This window comes from Bos mutus, chromosome 18, assembly GCF_027580195.1.
Source record: "Bos mutus isolate GX-2022 chromosome 18, NWIPB_WYAK_1.1, whole genome shotgun sequence".
Classification (NCBI taxonomy): Eukaryota; Metazoa; Chordata; class Mammalia; order Artiodactyla; family Bovidae; genus Bos; species Bos mutus.
In genome coordinates this window covers 12757198-12778074 of record NC_091634.1, presented here as the reverse complement: position 1 = coordinate 12778074, position 20877 = coordinate 12757198, and the positions used below count along the sequence as shown (strand labels likewise).

At 48.5% G+C, this 20877-nt stretch overlaps 1 protein-coding gene across 3 annotated transcripts in view; it reads right to left on the bottom strand.

Annotated features, from left to right (window-relative positions):
- Positions 1–1114: 1114 nt before the first annotated feature.
- NUMBL (NUMB like endocytic adaptor protein) overlaps positions 1115–20877 on the bottom strand; it is a 43329-nt gene continuing 23566 nt past the window's right edge. For 2 of the 3 annotated variants that reach the window (XM_070387673.1, XM_005890598.3), the window contains exons 3-10: positions 19429–19568; positions 17642–17716; positions 17481–17555; positions 16412–16552; positions 11299–11488; positions 6084–6389; positions 3922–4044; positions 1115–2518 (exon numbers count right to left, since the gene is read on the bottom strand). In XM_070387673.1, the coding sequence (XP_070243774.1) occupies positions 1902–2518; positions 3922–4044; positions 6084–6389; positions 11299–11488; positions 16412–16552; positions 17481–17555; positions 17642–17716; positions 19429–19554 (1653 nt within the window). In that variant the 5' untranslated portion in view covers positions 19555–19568 and the 3' untranslated portion in view covers positions 1115–1901. The remainder of the gene's footprint in view (positions 2519–3921; positions 4045–6083; positions 6390–11298; positions 11489–16411; positions 16553–17480; positions 17556–17641; positions 17717–19428; positions 19569–20877) is intronic. The other variant, XM_014476654.2, reaches the window with a different exon arrangement.

Here is a 20877-nt window from a genome sequence, read left to right as displayed (position 1 = left end):
CTCATGGACTGTAGCCCGCCAGGCTCCTCTGTCCGTGGGATTTCCCAGACAAGGATACTGGAGTGGGTGGCCATTCCCTTCTCCAGGAAGTCTTCCAGACCCAAGGATTGAACCCAGGTTTCCTGTATTACAGGCAGATTCTTTACTGTCTGAACCACAAGGGGAGCCCCAAAATAAAGCAAACTGCCAACACAAAAAAGTTTTTAAAAGTAATGAGTAGCATTCTTCCTGTAGAAGGTGCAAGTCCGGAAAGGGTATTGTAGGCAGAAGAAACGGCATCTGCAGAGGCTTGGATTGAAGCACAGCTCCTTCCAAGCAAGAGTCCTTTGCTTGCTCCCTAGGAGCCCTCTTTGGTGCCCAGGCAGACCATCTGTCACAGGTCCCCTAGTCCAGGATCCAGCTGGTTGATGGGCTGTAATATAAACCCTTGAAGGCAGATCCTAGGCTTCTCCCCTCACAGCTGGTGGTTCAATGACTGGCCTTGAGGTCAACCAGAAGCTGGACTTGAATCCCAGCTCCCTGACTAGTCAGATGTGTGACTCTGGGTAAGTGACTCAAGTTCCTGATTTATCAAATATGGGGTTGGGTTTCTTGAGACCAGCCTCCTTATTTTAAAGAACTATAAAGGATTAAACGTGTCATCTATATAGTATATATTTTTTAAATATATGACTTTGTAGATTGTTATCAAGGAACCCAGGAAACAATAGAGAAACTTAAAAATGTGCTGCCATGTCAAATGACACTTTGACCTGTTACGGCAAATGCAATTGGTGGAACATGAAGCCAGCTCAGAGCCGCGCCATTCCAAACCTATTTAAAATATTAATATAAACTTATTAGCAGTAGATTATATATATACACACACACACACATATATTTACATAATTCCTTGGTTCAAAATCTGTAAGAATCAGAAATGGGGTGATTAATTTGGGGTGCCCACTAATATCCACTTCTTGAGTCCTAGGTCAGCGTTACCTGCTACCATGCTGTGACTCAGAGGTTAATACGCAGGGAGACCCTTTTTCCTCCCTTTGGTTTTAGATGACCGGGAGGAAAGGCTTGGTCTCCACACCGCCTCCCCTGGACACACACCCTGCTTCTCGAGGGGCACCATTACATTCTTCCTTTATTGGTTGTCCTTGTATAATACAAATCTGCAAGTTTAGATACAAAAAAATCTGGAAAGAAAAGATAGAAAAGTACCCGCCAGGCACCCCTTCCTTCTTCCTGGAACCCCTCCCCAGCGGGCACCGACGTGAGGTAACTGAGCTTCTTCTTCTTCCCTTTCCCCTTCCCCCTACCCCACCTCCTGGCCTCCCAACCTGGCCCCCTATCCTCTTGAGACCTTGGTCCAAGGAAGAGGTAGGCCCCCGAGGGGAGGGGAGGGGTGGGAGGGGTGAGCACAGCATTGGCAGTGAACGCAGCAGGTGGGCAGAAGGAAGCCCTTTGCTTGTGCTGTGTATGGGGGTGGGATGATCGGACTTGGGGGTGGGCACTCAGGTGGGGCCCAGGAGGGTCCCTAGGTGGGTATCCCACCTCCATCCCACCCAACACTGGAAGGTAAAGAAGGTCAACAACAGAAACTGGGAAATGTAGCTCGAACCAAGGCGCTCAGTGGGACTGTGGCCATCCCCGTGTCTGGAGTGAGGGGAGAGGAGGTTGTGCCACCCTATGTCTGGCAGAGAAATGGGTCCATTAGCCAGGCTGGGTCCGTCCCTGAATTCCATCCCGCTGCAACCTGGGCGTCACAATGTCAGTTCCGTAGTGGTTGTGGGAGGTGATCGAGAGAAGGGGTTAGAGGGGCCATGGGAGGGTGCAGGACTAGGGGAGAGGTTGGGCCTCCACTCCCAGGTGTGGGGCACCCGGAGATGATGAGGTGGGCGGGGCGGCTCGGGCTACAGTTCAATCTCGAAGGTCTTCTGCAGGTCGCCCGAGAAGGGGTTGGAAGGCTTCTCCACAGCAGGTTTGCCTTCTAATGCTGCCCACTGGGCCTCGAAGGGGTCCAACTCAGGGGCCGGGGCTGGTGCTGGCTCTGGGGGCCAGGGCGCCCCATTGGGGCGTGGACGGGCCTGGCCCCCAGGGGCGCTGGGGGCAGCAGGCGGTGGGAAGGCCCCAGCTTTCCCGAGCAGGGTGGCGGGTTGGGGCTGGAGCTGTGCGGCTGAGCAGAAGGCGTTGGCCACCATCTGTGAGGGGGTGATGCCCACCACGGGCACACGGGGCATGGGTGGGTAGCCCAAGCCCGGGTAGGCGGGCACAAAAGGGGGCTGCATGTGCGGGGCCGGCAGGAACACAGCCACCTGGGCCGGTGTGGCGTCAAAGGGCCCCACGGGGGCAGGGAAGGGCTGCAGGCCGGGGGGCACAGTGGGCACAGGGGCCGCCTGCTGCTGCTGCTGTGCCTTTGCCACCTGGGACACTTCCTCCAACCACCTCTCGGCCTCCGAAGGAGTCCGCTTGTGCCCAGGCTGGAAGGCAGCTGCGGGGGTCACGGAGGGCTCACCCCAGGCAGAAGTCCCTGGAGAGAGAAGAGGGGCAGTTAGGGGTGTGGGCTGCAGCAGAGAGAACCCCAGGCTGGGGACCAGACTCTGCACCAGGCTGCTCGCCTTGCTTCTAGCCTGGCTCCTCATTAACTGCACGGACTTTGGACAAATAACTTGACCCCTCCTGAACCACATAAGGTCATACAGCTCTCAGAAAATTCAGTTCTGAAATTCTAAGGTCCTGAGATGGAAAATACAGGCAAGGGTGACAATCACACAGGCTGGCTTCCCTTCTGGTTGGTCAGTAACAAACCTGTTATTAAATACTTTTCAATATTACCCTTGGCTCTAATATTTTGACAGTATTGTTTTAGAAGGCTAAGATTCTAAGATTGCATGGCTCTTTCTCAGAATGTACTATTCTAACATGGTGGGTAAGTTTCAGTAGTTTTAAATTTGCATTTTCGAAGATTCTAGAGTTCTAAATTTACATTGTTTGGAATTCCAAGGTGCTTCACCAGTTCTGGGATAAGCATGTGGCTTGAGGGGAATTGCCTGGCATTATTTTCTCAGAGAGCCTGCTTTCGAGGCTGTGAGATTCCAAGGTTTTGTGGCTCCAAATCTATTAGGCTCTGATATCTTGTGATTCAAAGACTGTAGGTGTCTAGATTTTACAGTTCTAAGACAGGAAGGTTTAAACATTGATCCCATGGTTCTAAAGTTCTAATCCCATAATTCTTAAGTTATTTCATGGTTCTAGGATGAATCCTGGAGAAGGCAATGGCAACCCATTCCAGTACTCTTGCCTGGAAAATCCCATGGATGGAGGAGCCTGGTAGGCTGCAGTCCATGGGGTCACTAAGAGTCGGACACGACTGAGCAATTTCACTTTCACTTTCGTGCATTGGAGGAGGAAATGGCAACCCACTCCAGTGTTCTTGCCTGGAGAATCTCAGGGACGAAGGGAGCCTGGTGGGCTGCCGTCTATGGGGTCGAACAGAGTCGGATACGACTGAAGCGACTTAGCAGCAGCAGGATGAATCCATGTCCCTGAGATGACCTTGTGGTTCTAAGATGGTGCATGGTTCTCAAGTGGTAGATTCCACGATTCTACGATGATTCATAGCTCTTAAATGATCCATGGCCCTAAGATGATTCCATGGCTCTAAGATGATTCCATGGTTCTACAGTGATTGATTCCATGATTTTAGGATGATCTTGAATGATCCATGGTAATCTATGGATTCTATGGTAATATAATCTATGGTAATCTATGGTTTCTATGGTAATCTCATAGCTCTTAGATGACCCAGGGTTCCAAGCTTGTGGGATTCCAAGATTCCCAGAGTCTCTGCAGTGGTCCTGAAAGGAGCAGGGGTGGGGGGGCGGCAGGAGCATCACTGCAGGGAATCTGCATCAGGAGAAGGGCAGAGTCTACCTGTTGAGGCCGGCGGGGGCCCTGATGCTGGGGCTCCAGCACTGGCAAACGACGAGCTGATCTGCGTGCAGAGGGCACTGATGCTGTCGCTGTCACTGGCACCAGGCGGCTCCATCTCAGGCACTGGGAAGTCAGGAAAGGGTGGAGGTCAGCAAACAGGCTCTGCTCTTGACCTCAGCCCTGTGGCTGGCCCTCACAAGGTGTGTGTGTCAGCGGATTCGCTCTGCAGTAACGAAGTGGCCATGGCCACAAAAATAAGTGTGTGTGTGTGTGTGTGTGTGTGACACCTGAGTGGTACAAGAGCCAAGCAGTATGTGACAGCAGAGTGATTCAGTTATACATACCTCCGTGTATATATGTGTGTGTGTATTCTTTTTCATATTCTTTTCCATTATTGTGTATTACTGGATATTGAATATATTAATAGTTCCCTGTGCTATACAGCAGGGCCTTGGTTATCTATTTTATATATAATAGTTTGTATTGATTATGTGTTTTCTAAGTGTGTGTAATGGTCACACCTGGTTCTGCAACTTCTGTGTGTGTATGTGACTTTCAGTTGCTCCTCTCTCTAAGTATGTGACTTCCGAGCATGATACCCACAGCAGAGTGGGCCATCTGTGTGAGTCTATGAAATTTCTGGGTAGCAAGTCACATCTAAGCAAGTGTGCAATTGGCTACAGGCACTCGAGGCTTCCACATAAAGTCTGGGGTGTCTGCCCCCTCAGAGAGCAGATGTGAGAGCCCTGGGGGTGTGCTTATTGGCAGGCTGCTTAATGAGGACAGCAAATGCGAGGGTGTGTGCAGGACACGGGAGTGAGCTGCAGGATATGGAGTGAGCGTGCGTCATTCCCAACAAGCGTTGGCACCTGCTCTGCAGTCACCTTTTGGACTAGCCCAGCCTCCTGGATACAGATCAACACCTCCCACACCAATCCCCGGGGCCGTAAGGGGGAGGTGTCACAGATCTGGCATATGGAAACAGGAGAGCAAGCCAGACCGCATGACTTCACTGACAGCTGGGAGGAAAGGCAGCCCTCCAGCCTGTCTCCCTCGGGCAAAACATAGTTCCATGCCACCTCTCCTCTCTTCCTCACGGCAGACGTTGTTTTTAAATCATGACATATGTCTCTCCTTTTCCTGGTCCATGGCAGACATTAGTAATCAAACACGATGCTTTTCTCCCGTCTTTGCTCACTTTACCCCTCACCTGGCAAGACCTTGTGGCTCTACTGGCCAAATGCTGGAAGAAAGGACTCGAAATTCCATCTTTCCTCCAACATAAAAGGACATTTGTACCGCCTCTCTCCTATCACCAGCATGGCAGACATTGCTAATCAATGATGACATACTACCTTTGGCCTTGTCACTCTCCCAGGAAGGCATGTCTAATCAATAACAATGGGTCCTGCCTCCCACAGTCCTTTATTCACAAGCAACATGACGAATCTGTCACTGTGCTCCCTGATTCCATGATCCCCAGGCTACTCGTGCCCTTCATCTCCTGCTTCCATACGCCAAATTCTGGGATTCATTTCTTGAGCAAAATGTAATAATCCTGCTCTCTCTTCTTGCTTGCCCAAAACAAATTTTGGTAATTAATCATGTGGTGTGCCACCTTACTCTCTTTTCTTGTTCATGCCAGACACTGTAAGGAGACCGTAATGTCTGCCATCACTCAGCTCTCCCTGCCCTAAACAGACATTCCTCTGAACCTGTATCCTTCACCTGTATCTCATGGCTCTACTGGTCAAAAGCTGGGAAGGGAGCATTAGCCTATGGTGCTTCAGTCTCCTGAGCAACAGCATGGCATCCAGGCTCAGCTGCTCTCCTCTCCCCTGCCCACGAACTTTTGCTCGTCAATCATTATGTATGCCACCTCTCTCCTGTCCCTAACTACAGCAGACAGTACTAACTGATCATGACTTGAGCCACCTTTGTGCTATCCCTTACCTGGAGCAGACATTGCTAATGGATCACAGCTTACACTCGCCCAGACTGATGGCACACATTGCTAATTGATCATGATGCGTTCCACCTTTCCTTTGCTGTGGCAGACTGTGCTAATCAATCGTGATGTGTACCACCTCTTCCCTATCTCTTGCTCAGAACAGTCAGGGGCATTGATCCCAATGTTCCTTCTTGCTGAGTCCTGGGCTCACCTGTGCCCTTCACCTGGAAGTCAGTGCGGCGCTGCAGTGTGGATGGCAGCTCATTCAGCCGTAGGCTCAGCTGCCGTTTGAAAGGTGAGTTCTTCTGGCTGAGTGCTGGGAACCCACGGAAGGAACCCTGACGAACCAGCTGCTCCAGGGGGGCATGGCGCCGGGGGATGGCAGCCGCAGTGGTGCCTGCAGGCACTGGGGTGCCTGCCTCACCCTTCTCACCAGGGGATGTGGTGGCCGGTGTTGGGGACACGTGCCCAGGCTGGGCAGGGCCAGGAGCCGCAGTTGGGGCAGCTGCTGCTTCTGCTAGAGACATGGGGGAGAGAGAGATGGTTAGATACCCCACCTTGGCATGGGGGCCTCTCCTCAGTCCCCTTGATTGTTTTCCAATGCTGCCTTCCTTACCCCATGTGCCCTGGCCTTAAGACAAGCTGGTCAGAGCCCTGAAATGTCCCTCATCCCCTCTCAAGCCAAGACCACTTTCCCCAGGAGGCCCATGGGGAGTCATCACCCAACCTGACCCTCTGGGTGTCTCAAGCTTTCTGTCCTCCATCCATCTTCCTCTGCTGCTTCTGCTATTTCTCCCTCTGAGATCTCCTGTCTCCCTTTCTAATCAACTTAACAAACACTTCTTTGGTGCATGACCAATGTATCAGGCATTGTTCCAAGTGCCTTGAAAGGATGAACTCATTCAATCCTCACCACCACCCAATGAAGTTGAAACTATCTTTATCCCCATTTTACAGATGTGGTAACTGAGGCCCAGCAATGGCAAGTGACTTGTCTAAGCCACACTGTGAAGGAAGGGGCAGGCTTATTCCACAATCTGAGCTCCAAACGACTGTGCTAACCTGCCTCTTCCTCTGGCCTGCTCTCTCCACGTCATGCTGTCACCCTCTGTCATTCCATCTGCTCTGTTCTTTGTCTGCCTCCCACCACTCTTCCCGCCTCAAGTACCTCCTCCATTCCTTCAGTTGCTACCCATTGTTCTAGACCCAGCTTGGCACACTTGCTCTGAGGAGTTTTCCAGATTGTTTCAACCCCTCAGCTTGGGATCGCTCCCCTCTGGGGCTGCTCTTTGTCCTCTGTGGGTACCTGGTCTCCCCACTCAGCACCAAATGGCAGGGTTCTCCTCACTCCTGCCTACACACAAACACACAGCCATCCTCCATGTGACCTCACCTGAGCCACAGCCTGAGTGTTGTGTGTGTGTGCTTAGTCACTCAATTATGTCCGACTCTTCATGACCCCATAGACTGTAGCCCACCAGGCTCCTCTGTCCATGGAGATTCTCCAGGTAAGAACACTGGAGTGGGTTGCCATGCCCTCCTCCAGGGGATCTTCCCAACCCAGGGATTGAACCCAGGTCTCCCGCATTGTAGGCGGATTCTTTACTGTCTTGAGCCACCAGGGAAGATGAGTGTTAGTGAGGTTAAACTCAGGGGCTTCCCAGGCTGCACTAGTGGTAAAAAACCTGCGGGACAATGCAGGAGATATGAGTCATGGGTTTGATCCCTGGGTTGGAAGATCCCCTGGAAGAGGGCATGACAACCCACTCCAGTGTTCTTGCCTGGAGAATCCCACAGATAGAGGAGCCCCATGCTGGCTACAAACCTTAAGTTTACATTTGTGAGTTTTGACAACTGTATACACTGTGTAACGAAACTGTGTAACATCAAGATCTAGAACATTGACACCAACCCAGACCATCCCCTCATGCTCATTCAGTCCCCACTCCCTAAGAAACCACCACTGTCCTGGTATTTTTTCATCACAGACTACTGTTGCCCAATCTGTAAGTTCACATAGAGTATACAGTTCAAAAGAGCCATACAGTATTATGCCCTTGTCTGTGGGTTTTATCCCTCATCGTGCAGTTGTGCATAGAGGCCCAAGTCACATACTGCTTGGCTCTTGTACCACTCAGGTGTGACACACACACACATGCACAGTTATTTCTGTGGCCATGGCCATTTAGTTACCGCAGAATGAATCCGCTGACCCACACACCTTGTGAGGGCCACAGAACTGGGGTCAAGGGCAGAGCCTGGGCCTGTTCTCTGACTTCCCAGTGCCTGAGATGGAGCCGCCTGGTGCCAGTGACAGCGACAGCCTATGCATGTCTGCCCTGACATCAGTGCCCTCTGCATGCAGATCAACTTGTCGTTTTCCAGTGCTGGAGCCCCAGCATCAGGGCCACAGTCCGTGGGGTCGCAAAGAGTAAAACACAGCTGAAGTGATTTAGCACAAGGAAGACAAGGAGGCTGTCCAGCGCTTCTCCCATCGTCCACGAGGGGGCGATGAGGCTCTCCCCCAGGTCAGTCGGGTCCGACTCTGTGCAACCCCATAGACGGCAGCCTACCAGGCTTCTCTGTCCCTGGGATTCTCCAGGCAAGAATACTGGAGTAGGTTGCCATTTCCTTCTCCAATGCATGCATGCCTGCTAAGTCACTTCAGTCGTGTCCAACTCTGTGTGACCCCATAGACGGCAGCCCACCAGGCTCCTCTGTCCACGGGATTCTCTAGGCAAGAATACTGGAGTGGGTTGCCATTTCCTTCTCCAGGTCAAGCTGGGGGCAGTGGAACCAGGCTGAGATGGTTAGAACCACTAAACCACTTCTGTCCCACCACCTGGGGCCTCAGAAAGTCTCCTCCTATCTCTGGGCTGCAGGTTCCCCAACTGAACCTGGAATAAACACCTCCCTGCTGCCTCCCAGGCCTCCTGAGAGCCTCAGTTGAGACAGTGAATGTTCAACTGCTCTGGAATCCCACAAAAGCTTGGTAAACAACTTTGTGGAAAGGGCACTGTTCCCTATCTCCTAAACTGAAGAGAGCTCTTTTATAGACGTTCGGTGCCTCCAGACTGTGAATCAGTGCATCATCGGGCAAAACACCATGATGTGCTCAGCAAATCATATACCACACTTTGTAAACTCTCATTTTTGCGGTGCAAACTCTAAAATGCTTTCTACCTGGAAGTTATATTATCCTTTGGATGGAAACAGCAAAATCCATTGCAAACTCTAAAGCACATGACATTCTTGGTAAATTCTAATATCCTATATAAGTAGTAAACTTACCCACTCAGTGTGTTCTTTTGCAAACAATAAAATATCATATATTCAGGCCCTCTGTTAACCATACTTTGTAATCTGTTTTGCCACTGATAAAGTTCTTTACAAATTCTGATAGATGATGTAAACATAAAATATTTTGTAAGCCGTGCAGAAATCTTTAAATTTGTCAAGAGGTTTGTAAGTGGTCCCATAATTTACCAAGAAAAATAGACATTGTAAACCTGAACATTATAGCAAGTGATAAAAACTTGTTTTCTTAACCTTTTAGCTAGAAATGTTTTAAGCTCACAGAAAAGATGTAAAAATGGAACACAGAGCACACAGGTTCTCTAAACCAATGTTCCCTAGTGTTAACTTGTTACATATTCGAGCTGTCTCTGCTTCCATAATTGTCTTTCTGTAACATTTAAGTTGCAACAGCCAAGACATGGAAACAATGTAAATGTCCATTGACAGATGAATGGATAAAGAATATATGGTGTGTGTATATATATACACAATGGAATATTACTCAGCCATAAAAAGGAATGAAATAATGCCATTTACAGCAATATGAATGGCCTTAGAGATGATCATATTAAGTGAGGCAAGTCAGACAGAGAAAGACAAATATCAAAGATGTCACTTACATGGGGGATCTAAAAAAAATGATACAAATGAACTTATTCACAAAACAGAAACAGGACTTCCTCTGTGGCTCAGTGAATCTGCCTGCCAATGCAGGAGACACAGTTTGCATCCCTGACGGAAGATCCCACATGCCACAGAGCAGCTAAGTCCACGTGCCACAACTATTGAGCCTGTGCTCTAGAGTCCAGGAGCGGAAACTACTGAGCCCACTTGCTGCAGCCTCGGAAGCCCTCAAGCTCTCGAGCCTGGACTCTGCAACAAGAGAAGCCCCCGCTTGCTGCAACTAGAGAAAAGCCCACGCAACAAAGAAGACAGCGTGGCCAAAAATAAATAAATAAATAAAATTAGGAAAAAACCAAACAAGCAGACATTGAAATAGACTCACAGACATAGAAAACAAGCCTACGGTTACCAAAGGGGAGGTGGGAGGGGGGATAAATTAGGAGTTTGAGACTAACAGATACACATTACTATATGTAAAACAGATAATTTGTAAAGAATTTTATGACAGTATAATTTCTCACTTGGGGAATTAAACATGGATATGATACATTAGGTAATCTACAGTCCATATTCCAATTTCTACTCATATTCTTTATGGATATTAATTCATATTTCAACATATATATTCAAAATATATATATTGAATTGAACATTGAATACATATATTTATATAATATCCAGGATCTAATACATGATCGAACATTGCATTTTTTATTAATAATATCTGTCAAATCTCTTCAGTCTTCTTTATCCTGAATCCCAATGGTAAATACTTTGTAAATTCTAAGCAGTTTTCCAAAAATTTAAAAACTAAAAGCCGCAGTAAAAAATAAATAGAAAAATTATGTTTTGATCCAACACATAATACACTCAAATATTTAAAAAACACAGTTTGAGAACTTACAAACTGTTTGCCTTGACCTAGAATGTTAGAGCTTGCCAGGTATTTTTCCAACTTTCATGACAGCAATCCACAGTAAGAAATATGTTACCTGGTAACCCGTCCCCCTCCCCCACCACTCACATAGACCCACTGACATAAAAGTACATAACTACATTTACCCTTACTACATTCCCTTATGCTGATATTTTCCTGTCGTTTTCTATTTTATTTCTTAAAATGCCAACCACAACCCAGCAATTTGACTTCGACAACCCATTAACAGGGTGGATACAGTTTGAAAAGTCTGGGAACCTCCTTGGGTTAGCAGATAATAAAGCGCTCGGTGAGCTTTGCCAGGGTTTGTGGCCGGTAGAATATTGCCCAAAGGACTCCTTAAACCCAAGTACGCTGTAGAAACTGCAACCAGACTTCGTGGTCGGAGCCTTGCTTTTTTTTTTCTTTTTGGGGGTGGCTTGTTTTGGGTTTTGTTTTGTGTGTGTTTTCTTTTCTGCTTTGTAAACTGTAGAGCCCCGGTACCTCTGCTCTCCTCACTCAAACCGGATCCCTTAGCCACACCCCCGGCCCATCCGATGCCCCGCCCCGCCCGCCGGGCAGCACCCACCTTTCTTTTTGTCCTGGGCCTCTCGCTCCGCAGGCCGCCCGCCCCCAGACAGGCGGAAGGAGCCCTCGCGGGCGAAGCTGGTGCGGCTGGCGTCGAAGGCAGCTGTGACCCCGCATTCCTTCTCCCGCCGCTGTTTCCGCTCCAGGCAGGCCGCAAAAGCACAGCCCACCGCGTGGCTCAGCCTCTCGCCCTGTGGGAAGAGGTGGAGTTGGCCTTAGCGACTCTGTGCTGCAGACCGGACGCCGGCAGCCCCGGGTTCCAGCAGCTGGGTGACCCCGAGTCCCTTCACCTCTCTTGGGCCTCCGTGCACAACTGCACGACGAGGGACAAAAGCCGCAGACAAGAGCGTAATAACTGTAGGGCTCTGTTGAATTGTATTACTCTATGTGAACTTACAGAATGGGCAAAACTAGTCTTTGATGGAAAAACATCAGAACAGTGGTTGTTTCTTACAGAGTGGGGATGGGGACTGACTGAGCACGAGGGGACCAGTCTGGGTTGGTGGCAATGCTCTAGACCTTGATGTCACACAGTTTCGTTACACAGTGTACACAGTTGTCAAAACTCGACAAATGTATACTTAAGGTTTGTTGGCAGCATGAATTTCACTTCAAAAGAAGAAGAGCTGGAGGGTCCAGTGGTTAGGACTCCATGCTTTCACTGCAGCGGGCATAGGTTCAAACCCTGGCTGGGGAACTAAGATCCGATGGGCTGCAACTTGAGGCCAAAAGAGAAAGCTGGAAACAAATATGAATTCTGCTTACTGGTATGCAAGCTGAAGTGTTTGGGGGAAGTATTCTGATGTCTGCAACTTTGAAATGCATCAAAAAATAAGATGTGTAGGTAAGTGATATAAGTCCAGGCAAATGTTAATCGCCAGATCTGGGTAGAAGGGTGTACAAGTGACTGCTGACTTTACAAATCTTTCAAGTTTGCCTACTTGAGAGGCTCCAAAGCCAGAGACAGCATCACTGACTCAAATGGACATGAGTTTGAGCAAACACCAGGAGACAGTGAAGGACAGGGAAGCCTGGTGTGCTGCAGTTCATGGGGTCACAAAGAATTGGACATGACTGAGCAACTGAACAACAACAAAGGCCAGAGAGCCTGAGATTGATCCTGGCTTCCCATTTCTCAGCTGTGTGACCTCAAGAAAATCCCTTCCAGTATTCGAGGCTCCGCATCTGTAAAATGAGGGCTGTAATAGCACCCACTTCATCGGGTCGTTGCAAGAAAGGTGAATGAATCTATGCAGGGCATGTGGCACAAAGCCAGGCACAGGGAAACCCACATATGTGTCAGCAAAAATTTTGTGTAGCCCTGGGTTGAGCCCTGGTTTGCACCCTTTTACAGAATCCTCACAAGAGTGCCAGGAGGTGGACAACCTTGTGAACCTATTGTACAGATGAAGAAACTAAGGTTCGGTCAACCTGCCCATTATAACAAGTGAATGGCAGAGTTGGGATTCTCATGAGGTATGTCTGACTTCTGTTCCCTAAATAAGATGCTCTGCTGCTGCTGCTGCTGCTGCTAAGTCGCTTCAGTCATGTCCGACTCTGCGAGACCCCATAGATGGCAGCCCACCAGGCTCCTCTGTCCCTGGGATTCTCCAGGCAAGAACACTGGAGTGGGTTGCCATTTCCTTCTCCAGTGCATGCATGCATGCTAAGTCGCTTCAGTCATGTCCGACTCTGCACAACCCCATAGATGGCAGCCCACCAGGCTCCTCTGTCCCTGGGATTCTCCAGGCAAGAATACTGGTGTGGGTTGCCACTTCCTTCTCCCAGAAACAAGATGCTCAGTCACCTCTTAAAGTTAAATTTGAGGACAAACATCCTCAACCCAATGCCAGCAATCTGAATCCAACAGCATATTAAAAAGGTTATGCACCATGATCAAGTGAGATTTATTCCAGGAATGCAAGGTTGGTTTAACGTATGAAAATCAATCAACCACATTAATAGAATGAAAGAAAAAAAAACCCCACATGACTCTCTTGATTCTCACAGGAAAAGCATATGACAAAATCCAGCACCCTTTCATGATAAAAACATTCAACAAAGTTGGAATAGAAGGGAATTTCCTCAACCTTATATACGACATTTATGAAAAACTCACACTTAACATTATCCTCAGTGGTAAAAGACAAAGCTTTCCCCTAGATCAGGAACAAGATGAGGATGCCATTTTCATCATTTCTATTCAACGCTGTATTGGAAGTTCTATCTAGAGTAACTAGACAAGAAAAAGAAATAAAAGGCATCCCAAGTTGGAAAGAGAGAAGTAAAATTACTTCTGGCTGCAGAAAGCATGATCATATACTTAGAATATCATAAAGGAGCCACAATTAGTGCAAATAAATAAATTCAGCACAGTTGTAGGATACAAAATCAACACATGAAAAAATCAGTGATATACACACAGGCAGTAAACAATTCAAAAATGAAATTAAGACAATTCCATTTACAGTACCATTAGAATAATAAAATGGCTAAGAATAAATTTAACCAAGGAAATAAAAGATGTAAACATTGAAAACTACACAACATTGTTGAAAGAAATTTAAGAGGACTTAAATAAATGGAAATACATCCTGTGTTTGTGGATTGGAAGACTAATATTGTTAAAAGGGCAATATTTTCCAAAGCATTCTGCAGATTGAATGCAATCCCTTTTAAAATCTCAATGGGCTCTTCCACAGACGGAAAAGCTGATCCTGAAATTCTTATGGAATTGCAAGGGACTCAGGACAGCCAAAACAATTTGGAAAAAGAATAAAATAGAATAACTCACACTTTCCAGTTTAAAAACTTACCCAAAGCTAAAGCAGTCAATGCAAAATAATGGGATGCTAGCGTAAGGACAGACATACAGACCAACAAAACTGAGAGCTCAGATACTGGAACAACTGGAGATTCACATGAAAAATAAATGAAGGTTGACTCCTACCTCACATCATGTATAAAAACGAACTCAAAATGGATCAAAAACCTAAATATAAGAGCTAAGGCTATACATGGCTGGATGGCTGGATGGCATCACCGACTTAATGGACATGAGTTTGAGCCAGCTCCAGGAGATGGTGAAGGACAGGGAAGTCTGGTGTGCTGCAGTCCATGGGTTGCAGAGTTGAACATGACCGAGTAACTGAACAAGACTATAAAACTCTTAGAATAAGACATTTGGTAAATCTCTGTGACCTTGGATTTGTCAGTGAATTCTTAGATATGATATATGACACCCAAAACAGAAATAACAAAAGAAAAAAATTGAGAGATTGAACTTCATCAAAATGTGTACATTTTTACATCAAAAGACACTACCAAGAAAGGGAAAAGGCACCCCAGAGAATGAGGGGAAAGCTCTGCAAATCACACAACTGATAAGTATCTAGTATCCAGAATATAGAAAGAGCTCTCACAACAGTAAAAAGTCAAACAACCCAGTTAAAAATGGGTAAAGGATTTGAATAGGTATTTCTCTGAAAAAGATGTACAGTTGGCCAATAAGCACATGAAATGATGCCCAACATCATTAGTCATCAGGGAAATACAACAGTGAGATACCACTCACATCTATAGGATGGCTATAATACAAAAAGTGTTGACAAGGATATGGAGAAATTGGAACCCTCGTACAGCGTGAGTGGGAATGAAAATGGTGCTGCCACCAAGGAAAACAATTTGGCAATTACTCAAAAAATGTGGACTGCTATGTGTAAAATAGATAGCTAGTGGGAACCCACTGTATAGCATAGGGAGCCCAGCTCAGTGCTTGGTGATGACCTAGATGGGATGAGAGGTTGAAAGGCAGGTCCAAGAGGGAGGGGATATAATACAACATTGTAAAGCAACTATACCCCAATTAAAAAAAAAATTAAATTTACTATATGCCCCAGCAATTCCACTCCTAAGTACAAACCCAGAAGAATTAAAAACAGGCATTCAAACAAATACTTGCATACCAACGTCCATAGAAGTGCTAGTCCTAATAGCCAAAAGGTAGAAACAAACCAAATGTTCATCAATGGATAAATAAAGTAAAATGTGGTATGTCCATACAATGGAATATTATTGGTTCATTAAAAGGAATGAAATACTGAGTCATGTTACAACAAGCATGAATCTTAAAAACATTGTGCTAAGTGAAAGAGCCAGTCATAAAATATCATATACTGTATGATCCTGTTTGTACACATTGTCTACAACAGACAACTCCATAGAGACAGTAAGCAGGCAGTGACTTCTTAACGGGTATGAGGTGTCTTCGAGGAGTGATAAAATGTCTGGAACTAGATAGAGGTGATGGAATTGTGTAACAGCATTGTGAATATATATATATGTCACTGAATCATACACCTTAATTACTTTGGGACTTCCCTGGTGGTCCAGTGGTTAAGACTCCAAGCTCCCATTGCAGTGGGCACGGGTTCCGTCCCTGGTTGGGAATCTAGGATCCCGTATGCCCCATGATGCAGACAAAAATACATAAATAAGTAAAATTTCAAAATAAGGAAAAATTCATGGAGCTGTGCCTGGGTCATCTGTATATGTTACTGTATGTATATGTTCCTCAAATGAGAAAAGCTAGAGAAACATGAAGAATTATTGACAAAGAGGAGGAGGATGATAAATAATGTTTTTCTGAGTGCTTCCTATATGCCAGGCATCATTCCAAATACTCTGTATCAAACTCGTCAAGTCTCACAATAATCCTCTGTTAGGGGCTGTGAATGGATTTCCCAGGTGGTGCTATTGGTAAAGAACCTGCCTGCCAATGCAGGAGACACAAGAGCTGCGGGTTTGATCCCTGAGTCGGGAAGATCCTTTGGAGGAGGGCACAGCAACCCACTCCACTATTTTGCCTGGAGAATCCCATGGACAGAGGAGCCTGGCAGGTTTACAGTCCATAGAGTTGCACAGAATCAGACACGACTGGAGTGACATAGCACGCACGCACTCAGGGACTCTGAACACACACCCTTTTCCAGATGAGGACAGAGAGGAGAGGTAAGCTGAGTGACTTGCCCAATACCGCCCAGCGGGCTGAGGTTCAGAATACCAGGGCATGGGAGACACAGAGTCAGGTGGCTTTGGGCTTCAGTGGTACTCACCGAATCCTTGAGTGCCAGGAAACAGTGGCAGATCCAGCGACGGGTGGTCCCATCACGGCAGATGTAGGAGAAAGCCTTGTCCAGGTTGCGGTCAGGAGCACAGAAGGAGACCTTTTCGATGGTCTGGTCCACCAGCAGATCCTGGGAGGGAGGCCAGGAAAGGAATGTGAACTGTCTCTCATGTATTCATTCAGTATTCCCTTCGTGTCTGGACTGTGTCCTGTCCCAAATGGCTTGGGGGCCTGCATTTGTTGAAACAGCTGTGGGCCCTGCTCACATGGGGCTCCCGAGTTTAGGGCGGGAGTCAGACTCATCACCCAATGGAGACAGGCCAGAGTCCCAGCCACGCTGTTCTTGATGGGCGGAGGGCTCAGGGCTGGATCTGGGAGGTGCAGGGGCTTTTGGGAGCAAGATGAGGTGCCTGACCCAAGCTGGATGGGAGTCCGGCAAAGCTTCCTGGAGGGGGTGAATCCTTTTCAGTCATTAACCTAATTGTCATCACGTGCTGGCTGGCTTCCCGGGCAGTCTCTGGGCTAGGGGGAGGGAATTCAATGGTGAGCAGACAGAGACCCAGGTCCTGGTCCACAGTGCTTCCATCTGGCCGGGTAGATGGACAATAAGCGCATAACAGCTAACATTTATTGATCGGAACACTTCTGCTATACTGGGCATGGTTTTAAACTATTTGCACATACATTCTCATTGAATGGTAGGCTCCACTTTTATCCTCATTTTTGCAGATGAGGCAAGTGAGGTATGACAGAGGTTAAATCTCACCCTGCCCCCTTCATGCCTGGGGTCACCCAGCTGGAAAGTGGGTGGGCTGGAAGACCAGCTGAGGCAACTGCTCTAGTCTGTGCTCTCACCCACACGCCATGCCGGTTCACAAATAGCCACAGGACTCATCCTGAATTATGACTGTGAGATGTGCCAATATATTATAGGAGCACAGAGCTGAATCTCGAAGGTCCCTGAGGGAGGGAGATCCCAGAGGTGGGTGAGAAGGCCCCGTTCAAGCAGGCTGAGGAGAGGGGGGCCCAGCCCACTCCCAGGCCCACAGGTCTCCTACCTTGGTCTTGTCATCCACAACCCGGAGCCCATCGGCTGACACCCACAGGACAGACTTCACGGACTTCCGACCCATCTGAAATGGAGGCAGACAGAGGGTGTGGTCAGGGCTGCCTCTTCTGCTCTGACCTTGCTCCGTCCTTGCTCCAGCCCTTCACTCACCGCCTTCAACTTCTTCACAGCATCTTCACACACGTGCATCCCCCGGGACTCCTCCACCTCCACGTGGCCCAAGTACTTGGTGGGGAAGGGAAGGAGGACATGAAACAAGCACAGTCATCAGTGATTCCTGGTGTTCACCGGGCTGCTGTATCAGGCAGTGTCCTAAGCACATCGTGTGTATTAACTCGTTACTCTGCATCTCAGACCTGCAAGGTGGGGGACTCCATTCTCCTCCCAGATATACAAGTGAGAAAACTGAAGCACAGTTCGGACTAGTGATTCTCACCCTGCCTCTGTCCCTGGGTTTTTTTTGTGTATGTGGAATATAATTGCTTTACAGTGTTGTGTTAGTTTCTGCTGTACAACAACATAAATCAGGTGTACATATATCCCCTCCCTCTTGAGTCTCCCACCCATCCCCTACCCCCCATTCCACCCCTCTAGGTCATCACAGAGCACCAAGCTGGTCTCCCTGGGTTATACAGTAGATTCCCAATAGCTATCTATTTTGTTCATGGTAGTATACATACGTCAATATGACTCTCCCAAATTCAGCCCTCCTTCTCCTTCCCCTGCTATGTCCACAAGTCCTATGTCTGCAGCTCTCTTCTTGTATCCCTGGGATTTCTTAACACATCTCGGTGTCCATCTGAGTGACACTGTCTGCGCCTGAGGACTGGCCTCATGCAATGACTGATGGGAGCTGGGGTACACATGCTCCAGCCCCCTCACCCCGCAGGTGGGATGGTCCGATTTCCCAGAGTTCCAGTGGCATCAAGTTCAGTTGCTCACAGCTGTAGTGTAGTAAAACACCCTTTATTGGCCATCTTCCAGTCCTCATTCTCTCTAGCATTTCCTGCACCTCTCAACAGCCCCTCACACAAGATCCACTTCTAGGGGAAGGGAAAATAAGGCAGGGTAGGGAGGAGAGGAGAGTGTGTGTGTGTGTGTGTGTGGGGAACCCCCCCTTCTGTGACCATCATCTGTTGTCTCCTAGCCAGGAAGAGACTGAGTGGAGATTTGAACCTGAATCTTGCCATCTCCCTTATAAATTTTAGTGTGTGCTGTAAAGAGTCGTGGTGGTCTAAACCAGAAAGCACTTAACAGTAGTGAAAGTGAAAGTCGCTCAGTAGTATAGGACTCTTTGCTACCCCCATAGACTATACCGTCCATTTAATTCTCCAAGCCACAATACTGGAGTGGGTAGCCTTTCCCTTCTCCAGGGGATCTTCCCAACCCAGGGGTAGCACCCAGGTCTCCCGCATTGCAGGCGGATTCTTTACCAGCTGAGCCACAAGGGAAGCCCAGGAATACTGGAGTGGGTAGCCTATCCCTTCTCCAGTGGATCTTCCCAACTCAGGAATCGAACCGGGGGCTCCTGCATTGAAGGCGGATTCTTTACCAACTGAGCTATCAGGGAAGCCCACTTAACAGTAGAGGGCTTTGCAAATGCTACAGAATCTTTGCGACCTTCTAGTGCCCCCCTGGAGACTGTGAGCTCCCACAGAACAGCGTGACTCCAGGCGGGACGAGTCCCCCAACACACACTCCAGGTAATATTTTCCTGGCACGAGAGAATGTGTCTTGGGTTTTAATCCCAACTGTGAGGGACCCAGGCTGGGGGAGGGGGGGCGCTAATGTTGTAGGATCCACAGTTCTTTGCGGATGTCAAGTCTCTTCCACACAGGCCAAGGTCTCCTTCACCTCACGGGGCACTGGAACGCCTGAGCACATCAAACCGCAGGACTACAGCTGCAGCCACGCCCGGCCGAGCCCCGCCCACTCACCCTGACCGGGAAGCTGCACGTGCCCTTGCGCACCGCGTCCTCATCCGCTTGCCACTGGTGTGGGCGCGATGCTTCAGGCACATAGGCTGGCTTCCTCCGCCGCAGGCTCTGCCTTAGCTTGTTCATGGTGCCCGCCCCGTCTGCTGACACAAAACAGGGGTGCAGGTCAAGGGCGAGGGTCAGAGTCATGGGGCTCAAGGTGGGGGAAAACAATGCCCACGGAGCACAGGGTCAGATAACACGGCAGTGGGGTTACAGGGTTAGGGGTCACTGGGTCAGAGGATCTGATATTCGGGGAACATGGACCAGCAGCAGCTAGGGGACACTGACAAGGGGGCACCTGGAAGGCAGGGGAGTGAGAGAATTGGCAGCGTGCATTCAAAAGACATGGGGCTAGGGACTTTCCTGGCTGTCCAGTGGTGAGTGGTTAAGAATGGGTGCTTCCAACATAGAGGGTACAGGAGGCACTGGTTCCACCTGGTCGGGGAACTAAGATCCCAGATGCCCTGTGGTGAGGCCAAAAAAAGGCATAGGGCTAAGGGGCGTGGAGTTCTGGGATGGGGTGTCCTGAGTTACAGCTTTTAGGGGTCTGGAGTTTGGAGACGTGACGGTCAAGAGGCATGATGATCCAAAGTCATGGGAAGTTAAGGCAGTGGGGACCTGGGAGGTAGAGGGCATAGCAGTCAGGGGCCATGAGGTCAGGGGGTTTAGGGGTAAAGGTCAGAGGTGGTCAGAGGGCCCAGGAGTTGAGAGTTGCATGGGTCCAAATGGGGGGGTGGGGGACACAGAAGGTCCAGGGATTGAGATTCAGAGCCCATGCCAGAGAGTGTTGGGGACGGGCTGGTCTCTGATGCAGATACAACCGCTGGGACAACTACTGTCTGTGAGTGTGTGTACAGGTGAAGGTTGTGTGGAAGGATGCAGGTCTGAGAACGGTTGTGTCTGTGAGTCTGAGAGTGTGTGTGTGAATGCTGTCTGTGAGGGGATGTCTGTGGCCAAGACTGTGGTGGTTGTCTGAGTGTAGGTCCCTGAAGCTCATGGCTAAAGAGAGTGGCGGTGAGTGTGTGTCAGGGAATGCTGCCTGTGAGGATGGGTCTGTGTTTGAGCATGAAACTGTTTTCTTTGAAAGGCCATGTCTATGACTGTTGTCTTTGATGCTGTATGTCTGTGTGAGGATGTGGCTGTTGCCTTTGACAGTGTGTGTGTGAGAGATACTCAAAACACCATGTCTGTCTAGGAGTGAAGCTGTTGGTGGTGAGGCTGTGTTTCCATGGCTGTTGTTTGTGACAGTGTGTCTGGGTCAGATCATGTGTTGTTGTTGCAGACAGTGTGGGTCTGTGAGTGTTGTTCTGGGAGTGTGTCTGTATGCAGCCATGGGTCTGTGAGGGTATGTGAGGACATGAGGCTGTTGTCTTTGACGTTGTGTTTGTGTTATTTATGAAGGTGTGA